General features: G+C 53.7%; 5 protein-coding genes across 5 annotated transcripts; 2 read left to right on the top strand and 3 right to left on the bottom strand.

The window, feature by feature from the left end:
- Nucleotides 1–132: 132 nt before the first annotated feature.
- On the bottom strand, nt 133–381 carry CPAR01_00039 (uncharacterized protein; the record flags this gene model as incomplete). Its single annotated transcript, XM_060484332.1, has 1 exon — nt 133–381. The coding sequence occupies one exon, from the start codon at nt 379–381 to the stop codon at nt 133–135; it is 249 nt and encodes an 82-aa protein (XP_060355189.1).
- Nucleotides 382–927: 546 nt separating this feature from the next.
- CPAR01_00038 (VHS domain-containing protein) lies at nt 928–4,704 on the top strand (the record flags this gene model as incomplete). The annotated part of the gene is made up of 9 exons (XM_060484331.1): nt 928–998; nt 1,304–1,376; nt 1,744–2,010; nt 2,246–2,300; nt 2,375–2,535; nt 2,631–3,410; nt 3,467–3,539; nt 3,595–3,846; nt 3,905–4,704. 9 exons carry the CDS (start codon nt 928–930, stop codon nt 4,702–4,704), a joined length of 2,532 nt encoding a protein of 843 aa, XP_060355188.1.
- A 727-nt stretch (nt 4,705–5,431) lies between these two features.
- CPAR01_00037 (SNF2 family domain-containing protein) lies at nt 5,432–8,818 on the bottom strand (the record flags this gene model as incomplete). Its single annotated transcript, XM_060484330.1, has 2 exons — nt 5,432–5,815; nt 5,888–8,818. 2 exons carry the CDS (start codon nt 8,816–8,818, stop codon nt 5,432–5,434), a joined length of 3,315 nt encoding a protein of 1,104 aa, XP_060355187.1.
- Nucleotides 8,819–9,519: 701 nt separating this feature from the next.
- Nucleotides 9,520–11,546, bottom strand: CPAR01_00036 (RanGTP-binding protein; the record flags this gene model as incomplete). Its single annotated transcript, XM_060484329.1, has 3 exons — nt 9,520–11,218; nt 11,275–11,309; nt 11,418–11,546. The coding sequence occupies 3 exons, from the start codon at nt 11,544–11,546 to the stop codon at nt 9,520–9,522; spliced, it is 1,863 nt and encodes a 620-aa protein (XP_060355186.1).
- Nucleotides 11,547–12,566: 1,020 nt separating this feature from the next.
- On the top strand, nt 12,567–14,871 carry CPAR01_00035 (elongation factor Tu GTP binding domain-containing protein; the record flags this gene model as incomplete). The annotated part of the gene is made up of 3 exons (XM_060484328.1): nt 12,567–12,933; nt 13,001–14,754; nt 14,815–14,871. 3 exons carry the CDS (start codon nt 12,567–12,569, stop codon nt 14,869–14,871), a joined length of 2,178 nt encoding a protein of 725 aa, XP_060355185.1.
- Nucleotides 14,872–16,613: the final 1,742 nt, after the last annotated feature.

Raw genomic sequence — 16,613 nt, 5'->3', positions numbered from 1 at the left:
CACAAGGAGATTGCTGAAGGTAGCCAGGAAGCGCATCAGGCCCATCTATTTCACTGGGTTATACTTGGGACTGAATGACACGAGCGCTTTTTTTTTTCTTTCTGTTTTTTTTTTTTCATAGGCCTACAAGGCTCAGGAGGACCTGAGGACAGGGTCCGGCAGAAAGGTATCATCGAAACGGTCTTTCATTTTTACTTCTCTTCTCCCGTATTCAAGACATACATCAACGGGTTGGGGAGATGGGTTCATGGCGTTGGATGGAATCGGAATGGCCAAGACAATTCCCAGTGCCGGCAGAGACGGCGGGGAGCACCTTGGGGAACCAAGGACATAGTACAGATACGATAGAGAATGCACAAAGACTGGCATGCATATACGCATTACTTTTGGGCCCCGAGTATAAGCTATCCGCCATCGCATGAGCTCAAGCTTAGAACTTGCAAGGGCGCAGTGACGATCCAGGGGTGCTAGACGTTCCAGATGTGGCTTGACGTCGTTGCTGGCCCCGTTGGTTGGCAGCTTGTTTCCGTGTTGGGTTCCCCGCAGGCCGTGATGGTGTGGCGCACGCAAGACTGACGTGGTGTTGTATACTAAGTATTTGGTTTCATCTCTCATGATCCTGTTTTCTGTTCTTTTGATCTAGGTATTCTGACAGCTTGATGCCTCTTGTGACGGAGAGATGTGGTCACCAAGGTATGTTGTAATCTATCTCGGGGCTACGTGGTGATTGTTGGGAAGTGAAGGGTAGCAACTGCAAGTGAAGACTTGGATGATGCATGGATGTCTTAGGTAGAAGAAGAAGAAGAAGAGAGATATGTAGCTATTTTAGGCAGCGGGTTTGAAGATGCTTCTTTGTAGGCTAAAACGAGGCTAAGGTAAAATAAACGCAAGAAGCCGTGGGGACCGTGGTGGAGCAAGCAGAGGACGATGACCGGCCGGAGGAGGCAGGTCGCAGGACTCTCGGGCTCAGAGACGGATCAGGATCCGTTGGAATTAATGTGAGTCGAAGAAAGTCATCGTCGCAATTGGGCAGCGAAAGAGGAGGAGCCTACGGAGCAGGGTATGGAAGGCAACAAAAGAACCAAAGGCCCACGCGGTTGGTTACGCATGCTTTTGGCCGTCTCTCCTCCACACATGTGGCGGTGCATCAATTGGCCATAGGAAATGGGTACCGTTTTGAGTGTTTCCTGCCAGACCGCGGGTGGCAGAGGAGCAAGTCCGCGTAATTCATGGGCGAAACGAGCTCAGCCCCCCCTGTTGGATTTTCCTGAGGTATACCCATGCAGTAACTTACAGAGCTAAGCGGTGATGACGACGGGGCCTCTTTCGGGCTCTCCAAGGCGCACTTTATTGGCGGCACCGCAGCACCACGTGAAGTATGTCACTCTCCGACTGTAATTGTATGCATTGGGTACATCCCCCGCACATCTAGAAAGCTGAAGAAGAGCGGCTCACACTTGGGCTGTGGTGGACAGGACTAGGTAAGGTAATTAGTGGTCCGGACCTTGTGACAGCCCATGGCGACATGGCCACCACCTTCCAGAGCCCAGGTGCCAGATGCCAGTTAGAGGTGTGCCAGGTTTCCCTGTGACCTTCTTCCCCCAAAGCCTCAAGGTAATATCCGACCTCACCTTGCCTTCCATTGCCTTCAGGTTCCATACCTTCCTTGCCTTAGCGACGGATGCAAGCTGCCGACTTTACCTTACATTAGGTATTAGTTGCTTACTTTATTTTCCACCATAGTTAGCAGACGACGACTGTAAGATTCTGCCGGGTGTGCCTCAGCACTTACGCACTTACGTACCCGTCACTGATTACCTCAACCTTGGCGACCTTATCCATCACCTTCCTTTCCCTCGGGTTCACGCTTCGCCTCAGCACACACCTACACACTCGCGCGACATACCCACCTCATCGAGACGTCCCTCTCCCCAAACACCCACAACCTTCAACTCCGCCGACCCAGGCTCCAAGAACCTCCAACCTACGCACGATTTGGCCAACCTTCGAGTGCACGCCTTTCACTCCGTCACACTCGCCTAATTCCGTCCTCAACGTTGCCAACCATCGCATTGCATTCGCGCAGCCCGAAGACGACTTGCACCTCGCCTGACGTAGTCCACCGCTTTGCCCACTCCAGGCATCTTCTTGCCACAAAGCGCACCCACAATATCTCCAAACCACTCGAAACAAGACAGCTTCTTGATCTCACCCGTCACTACACAGCATCCGCAGCGGCTCACAGCTTTTGCCCAATATGTTTCGAGCTGCCGCAGCTGGTCCCTTTGACGAGGGCGTCGGTACGTGTGCAGCCTTGCGAACCAAACCCCATCGCTGGCCAACGTCGCTAACCTGCTCATCTTGCGTCATCTAGCCAAGGCCACCGACGAGAACCTGACGTCCGAAGACTGGGGAGCTATCATCGAGGTCTGCGACCGCGTAGGCAGCGATGCAAATGGTCCCAAAGAGGTTGTACAGGCAATGATCAAGCGCCTCGCCCACCGCAATGCCAATGTCCAGCTCTATACCCTCGAAGTGAGTTGCACCCTTTCCTCCCCGGCTCGTTGCTGCCGCACCCATGCCGGTATACTGAACCTGTTGCTGACCTTGCTACTCTTCCTGCGCAATAGCTTGCGAATGCCCTCAGCCAGAACTGTGGCAAGAACATGCACCGCGAGCTCTCAAGCCGAGCCTTCACTGACGCCATGTTGAAACTCGCAAACGACCGCAATACCCATACCCAGGTCAAGGCTAAAATCCTCGAGCGCATGAAGGAGTGGTCCGACATGTTTAGCAAGGACCCCGATCTCGGCATCATGTACGACGCCTACTTCCGCCTAAAGCAGAACAACCCGACTTTGCAGGCCCCCTCGGCGCCCCAGAAGACTGGCCTGACCGACCTCGATCGCCAGAAGGAGGACGACGAGCTCCAGATGGCCTTGAAGTTATCGTTGCAAGAGGAGGAGAAGAAGAAGGCGCCTGCCGAGTCCAGCGCCGGTCCATCCTCTTCTGCCACCGCCGCTGGATCCTCGACACACGCCGCTGCACAGCCTCAAGCCCACTCTACACCAGTACCTGCTGGCACGACAGCTGCCACCGTATCAAGGGTGCGAGCATTGTACGATTTCGTTCCTTCCGAGCCGGGCGAACTCGAGTTCAAGAAAGGCGATGTTATTGCAGTCCTCGAGTCGGTTTACAAGGATTGGTGGCGGGGCTCACTCAAGGGGAAGACAGGAATTTTCCCCCTCAACTATGTTGAGAAGCTCACGGATCCCACTCCTGATGAGTTGGCACGTGAGGCACAGATGGAGGCCGAGGTGTTTGCAGAGATCAAGAATGTCGAGAAGCTGCTCACACTTTTGAGCACGTCCAATACGGCGCCGAGGGAAGAGGATAACGAGGAGATATCGGTAGGTCCTACGAGTGCCACCTCAGACCGACCCGGTACTAACGAGTCGCCAAATAGAAGCTCTACCACCAAACGTTAGCCATCAGGCCGAAGCTGATCAAGCTTATTGAGAAGTACTCCCAGAAGAAGGGTCAGAGATGCTCCACTCGCTTGTCTATGCTACTTATACTGACCAAAACATGCAGATGACTTTACACAGCTGAATGAGAAGTTCATCAAGGCTCGCCGCGACTACGAGTCTCTTTTGGAATCATCCATGTCGCATCCTCCTCAGCCTAGTTACCACCAGTATGCCATGAGACCTGGCCCCGGCGGGTACCCAGGCGGACCGGGGGCGGGCTATCCCCCTCAGGGTCCTCCTCAAGGCCCTCCCCAGGGCCCTCCCCACCAACAGCAGCAGCAGCAGGAGCAGAGATACTATACTCCAGCACCCCAAGGTGAACTGCCTTGATTGCCTTCTTCCAAGCGCACCAAGTTTAACTAGTTTGTACATAGAACAACCCCAGTACCCTCAGTCTACGCCCTCGCCGAATTTCCAGCGTCCGGCACAGGCAACGCCTGCTCCCTTTTACGTAGCCGGTGCAGAGGTCCCCTCAGCGCCGCATCACAACCAACCGCAACAGTATCCTCCGCGTGATCAACGTATTCCATCCACAGGCAAGGCACAGGTGCCGCCGATCAACACCTCGTCACCACCGCCGGCCAACACTTATTCCGCATATTCTGTGCCTCCCAACCAAGGAAGGCCACAGAGCACTTACGGTCCCCAGGAGCTGGCAACATCTGTCTACGACTCGCCTATTGCTACCCATAACCCGAGCTCTGCTGCGACATATACATCCTCCGTGTATTCCCAAGACGATTACAACAACGGTAGCCCCGTCGTAGGTAATTCGACTGTTCCAGCACCTTCATCCTTCCAACCATCTGCACCACCAGTCGGGCAGCCCTCACAACCACCTCAACAACCACCGCAACAACACCAGCAGCCACAGTACCAGAGTTATCAGCCACCAGGAGCTCAGGGGCAGGATAACTACGTCAGTGCCCCTACTCAGGCACCGCCGCCTGTGCCAACTGGGGCAGCTCCGCCTATCCCTGGTGCCGGTCGATCTGAAGTGATGACGCCACCGCCCCTGCAGCCTGGCGGTGCGGCCTACGATGCTAGAAACAGCCTTCCAAGCCAGGGACCATCACAGCCGCAGTACAGGGCGTATGTTCCTCCCGGTGGTGGTGCTGATGGACCGAGCGCACCGCCCGCTGCGGATTACTATCGGCAGAGTGGCGTCTACTAGACGCGGGGACTGGGCAGTAGCAAGCAGCCTTGATATTAAGTAGATGAGGTGGTCAGTTCGGTCGGAGGCCATCCTATTAGGCGGGGTACATTCAATATTTTTAATGACTTTTATTGACTGTGTCTGGGAGGTATTTTGGGCATTAACGGCCGCCCCTCGGCCATGCAAAGTTATGTTGTGTAGCAATCAGTCAATCGTATAGGTTGGTTGAATTCAGGATGACGACTGTCAACTTTTTGGGAGTTCAAAGCCCGTCCAGAGGGCATCATACCCGGTATGGCGGGTAATATGTCGATTGTGGGGAGGGAGGGAAACCACCGTAGTGAAAGTAGGAAGTAGAGAAAGGCCGAGGGAAGGGTAAATAACACTCGAATCTGTACACTACCTTGTCTCGTGGTTGGTGTATTCTTTTATTCTCATTGTCGAATCGCTGTTCAGGTCATGCGTTGCGAAGTAAGTGAAGCAAGGAAAGGGAGTGATTTGCATCGGTGCTTGATCAAACGTATGTCGATATTCCCTTTTGTTTCTATCATCGTATCAAAAGAAGAAAAAGAATCCTATAACGCCAATGGTCCTGGGCTCTGTGGATGAAGCCGCCATCGTTGCACAACTCCTAAAACGCACACTGCCTCCTTCCCGTCATAATACGCGAAACATGTTTTCCCTTCTACTCCATAACATTGCCCACCAGGACGAGACAGGATAGAAAGTGATAAAAAAGGGCTTTCTACCAACGTCGACCAAACATCTCGTGCTCAGGCTTCTTGGCCTTCTTCTTTCCCGCAACCAAGCTGGACTCGGGAGACCCTTGCCTGCTCGTTCTCGCCGAGGTGGCCTGGGAGGCCGACGGGTCAGGATAAGAATCACCAAGGCCGATGACGGGCGCTTGGGGGGCATCGCGACGGAACAGATCCATAATCTCCTTGAATCCGAGCTTGAAGGCGTCCTTCTTCATGCCGCCCTCAATGGCCGTCTCGGCGAGGAGTCGCTTCTTGTCCTGCAGCGCGAGAATGCGCTCCTCTACCGTGTTCTCCACGGTGAGCTTGTAGACGATGACGTCGACCGTCTGCGTGAGGCGGTGTACTCTGTCGATGGCTTGTTCCTCGACAAACTAGAAAGAGGTATGATGATTAGCACACTGGAAGATGTATTTGTCTCGAACAAAACGCTGGTGGAGACTTACAGGATTCCAGAAAGGCTCCAGGATAATGACACGAGTCGCCGCAGTCAAGTTGAGACCCAAGCTACCGCACTTGAGACTGCAGAGAAGAATCCGCGTGTTCTTGTCGTTGCGAAGTCGGTCCAGACTAGCCTCGCGCTCGTCGTTCTTCATGCTGCCGTCGTACCGAGTGAACTTGAGCCCATCCTTGCGGAAGAAAGGCTCAACGAGGTCCATCATGGACGTGAATTGCGAAAAGACAATGAACTTGTGCTTGCGGGCCTCCTTGTGGAGAATCTGCATCATTTCGCGAATCTTGGCCGAGGCCAGAACCTTGGATGCCTTGCTCGCAGGATCATAATCGGTGTCCTTATCGGAATGCAGCTCCGACTCATCTACACCAGTGTCTTCTTCCGAATCAGTTTCGGAGTCCGAAACACGCGACTGCGAAGATCTGAGCTTCTCCTCCTTGACCTGCGATGCTATCGCTCCTATTGAGAGGAGGCTGTCGTCGGAGACGCCACTCTGGTCGCCATCCTGACCGTGCTTGTCCTCGTCATCCTTCACAACAAAGCTGTCGAGCTGGCTGTCATCGTCTTCGTCTTCGGAATCGTGCTTGGAATCATTCGCACCAATCCACTCGCCACCTCCCTCGGCATTCTCATCCTCTTCGCCGCCGGCCTTGCCCATCCGCAATTGGCCCTGCTGGTCCTCGGGTACGAGCCAGCTGCCGTCTGCCTCCTCATCATCACTATCGACGACGACGTTTCGGTTTCTGGGCCTCCTGGCCTTGGGCTTGTACGGTGTGTCTTCTTCGGCATCCCCTCCTAAGGATTTCCGCACCACCTTCTTGACACTGCTCTTCTGCTTCTCTTGTTTCCTTGACTTCGGCGTCTCGTGCTCATTGAAATACGCCAGGTCTTCGCGACACTCCTGGCAGGTGTCTTTGCCGCTATTGGCTACGTCCCGCGGCAACTCGCGACCGCAGACGTCGCATTGCCTTGAGACTATGCCCATTCCGCCAAACATTTCAGCAAGAGAGTCGATGTCTCCGCGCGCGGTCTTCGGGGCGGCATCAGACAACGCTTCCCTGTCCTTTTCGAGCTTGCCTTCAAGCAGCTTTGGATGGTTACAAGCCTGCCTGAGCCGCAGGAGCAGAACCAAGGCATTAGCATAGTTGATCTTTCCCTGAAGCATTTGCTCGATGCTCTTGTCGGCTCGAGCTTCCAGTCTGGTATAGAAGCGTCGCTCTGCTGGGGAAAATTTTGTGGCAATTGTGACGACCTTGCGCTCCGTGACTTTGAAGCCAGTGGTGGATTTCTCGCCTTCCTTAGTTGGTTTGCCGCCAGGGTTGAGGGCACCATCTTCCTTGAGAATTTCCTTCGTGCGTCGTTTCATGAAGCATCGCAGAAGACTGTGAAGCCGGCCGATTGCCACATGGCCCTGGCCATTCTTGAGAGGCTTCTCGATCTGCTCTTTCCATTCCTTGAGATCATCGTATGGCTTGATACGGAGAAACTTGATGAGGGACTGCAGCTCCTCCAGATTGTTCTGCATCGGGGTTCCTGACAGGCACCATCGATACTCTGAACGCAGAGCGTAACAGGCTTTTGTCGACTTGGCGTTGCGGTTCTTGATTGTATGTGCCTCGTCGAGCACAACTCGCCACCAATGGAGGCCGAAAGCGCCTGCTTTGACACCCTTCTCATCTTCTGAGGAGTGACCCCATTCAGAAACCAATACTTGATAGGTTGTAACTACGACGTCGTACAATGCGAGGTCCTTGAAATTCTTCGTGCGTTGAGGTCCATGATGAACACAAACCTTGAGCCCGTGCGACTTGGTCACCTTCTCTTTGATCTCCGCCTCCCACTGCCTGATCAAGGCAAGAGGCGCGACCACGAGCGTTGTCTTCTCGATACCGCTGAAGTGCTTCTTCCAGCCCGCTTCATCCTTGTTGGGTTTTTGGTTGCTGAGTATCAAGGAAATGGTCTGAAGAGTCTTGCCAAGACCCATGTCGTCCGCCAAAATGCCACCCTTAGGTACCTTGCCCTTTTTCACTGGGCCGAGTTCACGACCTCGCATCCACTCCACACCTTCAACCTGGTGAGGCAGAAGCTTCACTTTGAGGCCCTCCACAGTACCGTCATTCACGGCTTCGCCTTTCTCCTTTTCTTCGCCCTCATCCCCTGATTCCATTCCGCCCTCCAGTAGAGCCTTCAGATCGGACGACGCCTTCGCAGGGTCTGTCCAGAACTCGTTTTCTCCAAAGGCTGTGGTGGGCCTAAAGGTCGAAGGGTTGGCGTCGGGGCCTATGGAGCTATACAGTGTGGGTGGCTCGGGTTTCCTGTCTTGGTAGAGAGGGACTGATGGAACAGCCATCTGCTGAGGTCGGTGATGCTCGGGGCGTGATCTCCTTTCGTTGAAGATACCTGTTGCCTTCTGCTTAAGAGAGGACAGAATCTTGGTAGGATGACCAAAAACAGGCTGTGACGACGAAGAATGAAATGGATCATGACGTTTGACATCCGAGAAGAATGACTCCAACGCATCGGAGTGCAGTATTGACTGCTCGTGTTGCGAGCTTGATTCGCTCGCCTTCGGAGCTGGTCGAGGAGGCGGCTTGAAGTCGTTGCGGGATATTTCGACCAGATCAGGACTCGTTTGGCGATAGGCTGGCGGGTTGCGCCTCGCAGACGAATTCGGGATCGCTGCGGATGCTTTCGACTTCGGTGTTGTTGACAAGCGCATGGAACCGACTTGGGCGGCAAGGTCGTCAGGGTCGAATGAAGCTGAGTCCCGACTTTCAGCTCGTGAAAGCAAGTGTGCGGCACCACGGGATTCCTTACTCGGGTTGCTCGTCTTTGGAAGCTCGCGGCTAGTTGATGATTGCGAATCGTCGTTAGGATTGACCGGGCGCAAAGGGCCTCTGGCCGGATTCCTTTGGTTTACCATGACTGTGTAGCGCAGCTGCGGGCTGTCTTCGTGAATATTGTCGGAATGCGGTTTTTGTCTGCAATGAGATGGGGGGAGGTCGGAGGATCTCTCAGAGGAAATTGTGTTTCTAGGCTGGAAGGAGAAATGGGCGCCTGGTTTTCTGGAGTTTCGGCGTAAAGGTGTCAGTTGGATGTTGGACTCTTGGAGGGGTAAATCCAGAGAGAAAAACAGGAAAGAAGGGGGGAGAAAAACAAGCGAATGTGGGCTTTACCAACTTCATAGAAATTTCATGAGAGGGATCGATATAGTGCCAGGACTCTTAGGAGACTAGGTGGTACTCGCCCCCTTTGTAGTAGAATGGCTGATCGCGTCCAGGAAGCTGGAAATGTGTAAATGGATGCGATTGCTGGGGAAAATGCCTAATTGTGAACGGGATGTGAAAGCCGTCGGTACCGCCTACTTAGCAATGACATAACTCTCCCCAGCAACGGGCGAGCAACGAGCGCGACGCCACAATATACCTTGATTGTGGGACACCTGCTAGGGGTCTTGTGCGACAGTGCACTGCCACTATCTTAGGGACAGTGCAGAGTTCTAGCCCGCACTCCCAGCCACTTTACTTCACCGAGTCTCACCGAGACAAGTATATACCACAGTGTGCCATTACAGGCTACACCCTAGAAGGCATTGATATTCTTTCGTCTAATTTAGAAGCATTTCTATTGTCTAGATGGGGTATCAGTGTATGGATCAAAACCAACACGCTTTTTGGTCTCCGTTCGAGCCCTCAAACGCTCTTCTCCCGTGAGCCCAGTCGTCGATGATTCCTCCAAGAAGAAGTTCAGGATATGGTCGTGCATCGTGAGATGCGGTGCCTGCTGGAACTCTTGCAAACTCGTCAGTCGAATCAGCATCTCCATGAGAGACAGAGAAGTGACGACAGCATAAAATGGTGACCTCGCCACGAACGAGTCTGAACTGTTCAGCGAATGCGTTGCCACTTCTTGCGAGAAGGGCTGCGTCGGCGTCGGCGATCTCACGCTTCTACTGAAGGGGGATGACTGCACAGATAAATTCTGGATCTGTGCCATGAGTCTCGAGTCCAGCGAAGTACGAGAGTTCCGCAAGGCTGGTCTAGGAGACCCTCTTGCCGAAGTAGGCGTTGCCAACCTTGGTAAGCTAGGCAGCTGCTCAACAACATCTTCATCTTCCGTATCGCTGCTATCCGACTCATCCTCTTCGAAAACCTCCAGAGCGATCCATTCCGGATCTAAGTGGCTCGGGAAGCCTCTGCGAGGATGAGAAATGGGAGGCTCAGGCAATTCTTGAGGGGTGTCCAGCGCTGCGCTCTCTTCTCGAAGCTGCCTGTCAACGTCATCCTGCTCATCTATGTCTTCTGATTCACTACCGGCCTTAAAAGCTGTCGGTGAGTCCGGCTCATCCTGGAAAGACATCATTTCCTCTTGAGTCTTGAGAGGTGGCTTGGCGAGAACGTCCCGTTTCAGCAACAAGACTGGATTGTTGTCGCCGTCGTCACTGCCAATGTTGAGAATTCGGCCAGTGTCGGCGTAGAAGATCCTGGATATTTGATAGATCGGTATAGACTCACGAATTCCCGCCCGCACGATATCGTCATACGGAGTGTCGTCTACTTCCAGGTCGTCATGAGCGCGCCCATCATCTAGGTCCTCAATGATTTCCAAATGGTAAGCATACTCGTTGCGCGGGCCAAAGCCGAAAGGATTTGAACCATAAAACCTTGATTCGTCAGAGTCTTGATCTTTGGGCGCTTTCGGTCGAAAGCCTTCTTCAGAGTCGAAGACATGGTCCATAGGTGTCCGACACAGTCGTACCCTGGCTTTGTGCATGACTTCTTGCCACAATGGCTTGCGGTCCCCCTCTCCAATACCGTAAGGTTGGGCGCTTTCGCCGAAGGAGCTTTTTTGGGGTGTTTGCGGGTTTGCAGCATGCTTGCTTCCCTTGGCAGATTTTGAGGAGTGACCGAGGAACAGCATGTAGATTGACAGTGTAAAGATGGGTCCAATCTGCACCGGACGAGTAGGATCGACGGCGAATTGACTATCACCATAGGTGAGAAACGTTCCTGCTTGCGAGAACCTCGAAGGCGATATATGGGGGGACATTGCAGAATTAAGACTCTCTCCTGACGCTGATATGGCCATATGCAACAGGGGGATATCATTGTCCAGCTGGGCCAAGAGATCTTTCATGTCTTTGATGATGGCTTTCAGTTCTTCGAATTGCCTCTCAGAGTCGATACTTTGTCGTGAAGACCCTCGTGATGCTTCTCCAGCTTGAGCTGCTTGTTCTACCCGACGACCTAGGGCTACGATATCTCGACGAAGACTCTTGGCCAGAGGAAGGGCTGACTCCAAGAAGGCGTTTCCTCTACCTGATCTAAGAGGTAATCAGCAAACAAGTCTCGATTCTCGAGGGAATCATTGATGATGTACTTGAACTCTATGAGATCTATTGCAGGAGAGACGATCTGTCAGCGAGGTCAGCATGTATGGCCGTAAGTTAGAAGCAGAAGGTGGAATCTTGCCTTGATTTTGCTGTCCAGCCTCTTCTGGAGCTTCTTGATATCTGAACGGACAGTTCGATCATCGACAGTCTTCATGAGGCGAGAACACTGGGAGAAGGCATAGGTTGAGGTCAAGGCAATGCCTGACCTGATGGCCATGTTCATTGCCTGGGCTCCCAGCTTCGCAAGTAAGGCGTCCATGACTGTTCAGTTCCCATGCTGGTATGGAGAAGGACAGATCTTGAGTTAGGTCTCCAGCCAGCAAGATGGGTTGATGTGTAGACTGTAATACGAAAGTGAGAAGAAAGAAAGAAACCCCTGCAGGTGGTGATGAATGAATTGGCCGGGATACCTGAGGCAGGTTGCCATAGGTGAATCTCAAAAAAGACGGGATCGCATCTCACAGCCTTAACCATCAGTCCATGGAAGCCCTGTAAGGACGTTAAGGTAGCTGCACCCACTGACCGCTGTACCTTGCCAACTGGGCTGCATCGGGTAGAAGGGATCCGTAACACAGTGCGAAGGCCGTCACCAGCCCCGCGCTTCTCACGTGCCCAGGCGAGGGGCAAGACTGATTTTAGCGGCACAAATTGCCCCTCATTGGCTACGTACCTCTGAGTTGCTGCCAGATGAGGACAGTGCGGTGTCCAGCCAAAAGTCGAGGCAGCAACCCCGCCAAGTGGTGGGGCCCGCACTTCAAAACGTTCGTCAGGTCTCTACGCTAGCAGACACAGAGCCGCTGCGTTATATCATTGAAAAAATTGACAAGGCCAGGAAAAGCTTCTAGAAATCTGACCCGAAATTCTACCAGAGGCAGAACAGGAACTATTTCTTGGAAATTCAGTCAGGCGGCAGCTATCAACCCACAAAGTGAGTCATTCCAGCCCAACTTCAAGTCACATTCTCTGGCCCATAGATTACATTGTTGCTCATCTTTTGCCTCCCCATTGTGTCACTCCTGTTACTGGTCTGCTGGAGCCACAGAGGTCGCCGTTCACGTCTGAGGTGCAGGAAAAATAAACCCTCCAGCCCCTCTTTAAATCTTCCTCGGGGCGCATCTCGTTAACGACCCATCCCACTTCTAGCTCACCTCTGACCGCATTCTTCCCCCCTCCCCCGATTACGCTCCCCGATCGTGTACAAACGACACGACACCTCACCTCACCTCACCTCACCTCTCGACAATCCCATCCATCTGCCGCCCCGCTGCAGCCCATCACAATGTCGAACCTCAACTCGTGGGAAGACGACCCATCCGCCCAGGACGACAACCTGTCGCGCCAGGCCCAGCAGCAGCTCAATCTCAACCAGCAGAACCCTCAAGCCGGCGCCTTCCGTCCAGGCGGCTCTTCCTTCACCCCTGGAGCCTCCTCTTTCACCCCAGGAGCCCAGGCTTTCCAGCCTGGCCAGCAATACGGCGGCTATCCCCAACAGTACCAGCAATACTACGGCCAAGGTTACGGTGGTCCTGGCGCTGGTGGTGCAGGTGGCTTCCCTCAGTACGGCGGCCAGCAAGGATACAACCAATATGGCCAGGGCAACTATGGCGGTTACCCCCAACAGGGCTACCAGCAGCAGCAGGCCTACGGTATGTTTGAGACATCGACAAGTCATCTTCTCTTCTATGAGAGTTGCCTAACATAATCACCTTCTAGGTCAAGGCTACCCCCAGTACGGCCAGCAGCAGCAACAGCAGCCCCAGGCTGCGGCACCTACCATCGCCAAGCGTCCGACTGACGCCCCATCCTCTGGCTCCAGCACTCCTGCTCCTGCAGCCGCAGCCGCACCTCAGCCCGCAGTGAAGAGTGAGGGAGGCGCCAAGGTTTTGAGCATCGGCGGTGACGCCCCCAAGCCCAAGGCTAAGGTCCTCTCCATCGGCGGCACCGTCCCCCCCAAGGAGGAAAAGAAGAAGGAGGAGGCTCCCAAGGAGACCTCATCTGACGCCGCAGTCGAGGCCGGAGCCAAGGCAACCGCTTCCAAGGCGATCGAGAAGACGGGAGCTTCTACCACTAAGTCTGGCAAGGCCTCCCCTGCTCCTTCGTCAGGCCGTTCCAGCCCCTCTGGACCTGAGAAGAAGGGAGTCACGAGAGATGTCGATGCCGTCCAAAAGGAGCAGACTGCCGATGTCGACGAGGCGACTCTTAAGGAAATCTACGGAAAGGAGCACGTCAACATCATCTTCATCGGTCACGTCGATGCTGGAAAGTCTACCTTGGGTGGCTCTATCCTCTACAACACCGGCATGGTTGACGAGCGGACAATGGAGAAGTACAAGAAGGAGGCCAGGGATATCGGTAACCCTTCTTGGTACCTTTCATGGGTCATGGATCTGAACAAGGAGGAGCGATCACAGGGCAAGACCATTGAGGTCGGTAGGGGTTACTTCGAGACGGACGTACGACGATACAGCATTCTCGACGCCCCTGGCCACAAGACGTACGTCCCCAACATGATTGGTGGTGCCTCCCAGGCAGATGTCGGTATCTTGGTCATCTCGGCCCGTAAGGGAGAGTACGAGACCGGTTTCGAGCGTGGTGGCCAGACCCGTGAGCACGCTATGCTTGCCAAGACTCAGGGTGTCAACAAGTTGATTGTTGCCATCAACAAGATGGACGATGCCACTGTCGAATGGTCTCACGAGCGTTACACGGAGTGCACAACCAAGCTGTCCCAGTTCTTGAAGGGTACCGGCTACAACCTGAAGACGGACGTCTTCTTCATTCCTGTTGCTGCCCAGCAATCGATTAACATCAAGGAGAGAATTGCCAAGGGTATCGCCGACTGGTACGAGGGTCCTTCATTGCTCGAGTACCTCGACGGTATGAAGGCTCTTGAGCGCAAGGTCAACGCACCCTTCATGATGGCCGTTGCCGGCAAGTACCGCGATCTCGGAACCATGATCGAGGGTAAGATCGAGGCCGGTGTCATCAAGAAGGGCATGTCGCTCGTCATGATGCCCAACAAGCAAAACATTGATGTGTCTGCCGTTTACGGCGAGACTGAGGAGGAAGTGCAGGTTGCGCAGTGCGGTGACCAGGTCCGCATCCGCCTCAGGGGCATTGAAGAGGAAGACATCATGCCTGGATTCGTCCTGTGCTCGCCCAAGCGCTTGGTGCACAACGTCCAGACTTTCGAGGCCCAGATCCGCATTCTGGAGCTCAAGAGCATTTTGTCAGCAGGCTTCAACTGTGTGCTGCACGTCCACGCCGCCATTGAAGAGGTAACTTTTGCCGCGCTGCTGCACAAGCTCCAGAAGGGCACAGGCCGCAAGAGCAAGCTGCCTCCTTCGCACGCGAAGAAGGGCGACAGCATCATTGCTCGTTTGCAAGTCATTGGCGGTGCCGGGTCCGTGTGCATTGAGAAGTTCGAAGACTACCCGCAAATGGGTCGCTTCACCCTCAGAGATCAGGTTTGTTGCGCCTCGATTTCCAGATTTTCTTTACCTGACGACTAATACACGGGGAAATAGGGACAAACCATTGCCATTGGCAAGATTACGAAGCTGATTACGGATGAGACATCTTAAGTTGATACCAGATGACACGAAACCCACGGCTGACTTCAGGCGGAGGAAGAGAGCCGAGCGCTCCTTGGATTTGGCAGGCGCAAGGAACGTTCGCAGGAACATGATGAACCTGTTCTGGGCCATGACCAATGTGCACAGAAAGCAGCGCGGAAATGTGTAAAAGGGAATATAGCGACGTCATGGGGAAAAGGGGGCGGCCATTGCCGTTTACACGAACCGGGCCGCGAAAGGCTCGGCATGATAGACCCAGTACGTGGCATTCTCGGAACAAAGAGGATTTAGGAAGGGTAGGGACGGAAAGAACGGTTCGAAAACTCAAAATCAACCTCAAACCTTGTCAAACAAGCGCATGACGATGGCTTCACGTTTTGACCCTGTGCATGTGTGTGATGTGTACGGAAGGGGTGATTATGTGCGCCTGAATCAGGATTGACGAAATCCGAGGTGACTGCGTGGAACTCTTTGCACTTCCGATTGATTCCGATGATAAGGGCATTCTCGGGGAGGCATTGGGGCAGTGATAAGATATGGCCCACCCCGCCCCCGCGGTCATCGGCAGCTCCGAGTTATTCTCGTGCTTGGAGGGGAGGATCTTTGGGCCCAGAAGCCCTCCTCGAGTCTCCACGACTTTGGGAACTTGACAATCAACATGGGTGTATGGGCAGAAAAGAAAAAAAATAACAAGTTGGCTTTGTGGAGCCGAGATATGACGGACGGCAATCTGCTGTGGAGCAGTAGCGGAGCCGAAGGGGGTGATGCCGGCCTAACGGAGGCTTGCCAATTCCAACTGGATGCGATGGGCAGTGTTGTCACGGTGTGTAATGCGTTTTTCCCGAGCCGTCAAGTCACGTTGGAAGGCTGGAGCCCAGCCCAGCATCGTGGGGTTGGATGAGAGAGAAAAGAGCTTAGAGATGAGAGGGAGGGAGCCTCCTCCCGAATGGCCAGGCCAGTCCACGGGGAAGAAAGTCTGGAGTCTGGAGATGCTGCAATCTTAACTCTTCTTTTTTTGGTGTCGTTCCTCCGCCCTCCTCCTCATTACCCCAGAGAATATTTTGAAAACGTGCAAGTTCCGAGTGACCACTTACCCCATGCTTGGGAATTTAATACGGGCTAGAAAGGCTTGGCCTGGGCAAGGTGAGTCGGTGACCTCCTTTTTCTGTCCGTCACATGGCTCTGGGGAATGAGGCTAGGTACGTAATAGTATCAACCATCAAAGCGAATGAGCAAAGTCTCGACTATTCTCGTGTACGAAAACACACCCCTCCCTGGGTAAGCTTAGGTTAGGTACTATTCGTTTGCTCAGGCACGCCGCACAGGAAGAATATACACAAAATATGACGGAACGGCCATGGGATCAATATTCAGCCCCAATAGGAGCCGTATTTGATTGACCGCCCCCGCCCCCTGCATCGAGTTGTGTTATAGCCCTAGACGCTTGAGGAACCAAAGGCGACCTGAATACGTATTATGTGACAGTCGCACACCAATGTCTCCCTTTTCCCCTAATCTATCGTGCCTATTTAGTTCAAAATTCGGGTCAATATGATACAATCAAGACCTGGTGAAAAAGAGAGCAAAAAGCTGGGAATTCCGAAGCAAGAGTCGGGAGAAGTCGGAATGAGAAGCTGGAGGTCAGCCTTTGTGTTTCCACAACACCTCTCATTGGTAGAGACCCGTGGGGCGCGGGGTAGTCTGCGCTAGCGTATGTACTCAGGTACCTGTATCCGTCCGGATAGACAGCG

Source organism: Colletotrichum paranaense (assembly GCF_030867605.1).
Source record: "Colletotrichum paranaense strain IMI 384185 chromosome Unknown Scaffold_1.1, whole genome shotgun sequence".
Classification (NCBI taxonomy): Eukaryota; Fungi; Ascomycota; class Sordariomycetes; order Glomerellales; family Glomerellaceae; genus Colletotrichum; species Colletotrichum paranaense.
Note: the sequence above shows the minus strand (reverse complement) of the source record. Positions and strands in the feature narration are given on the sequence as shown.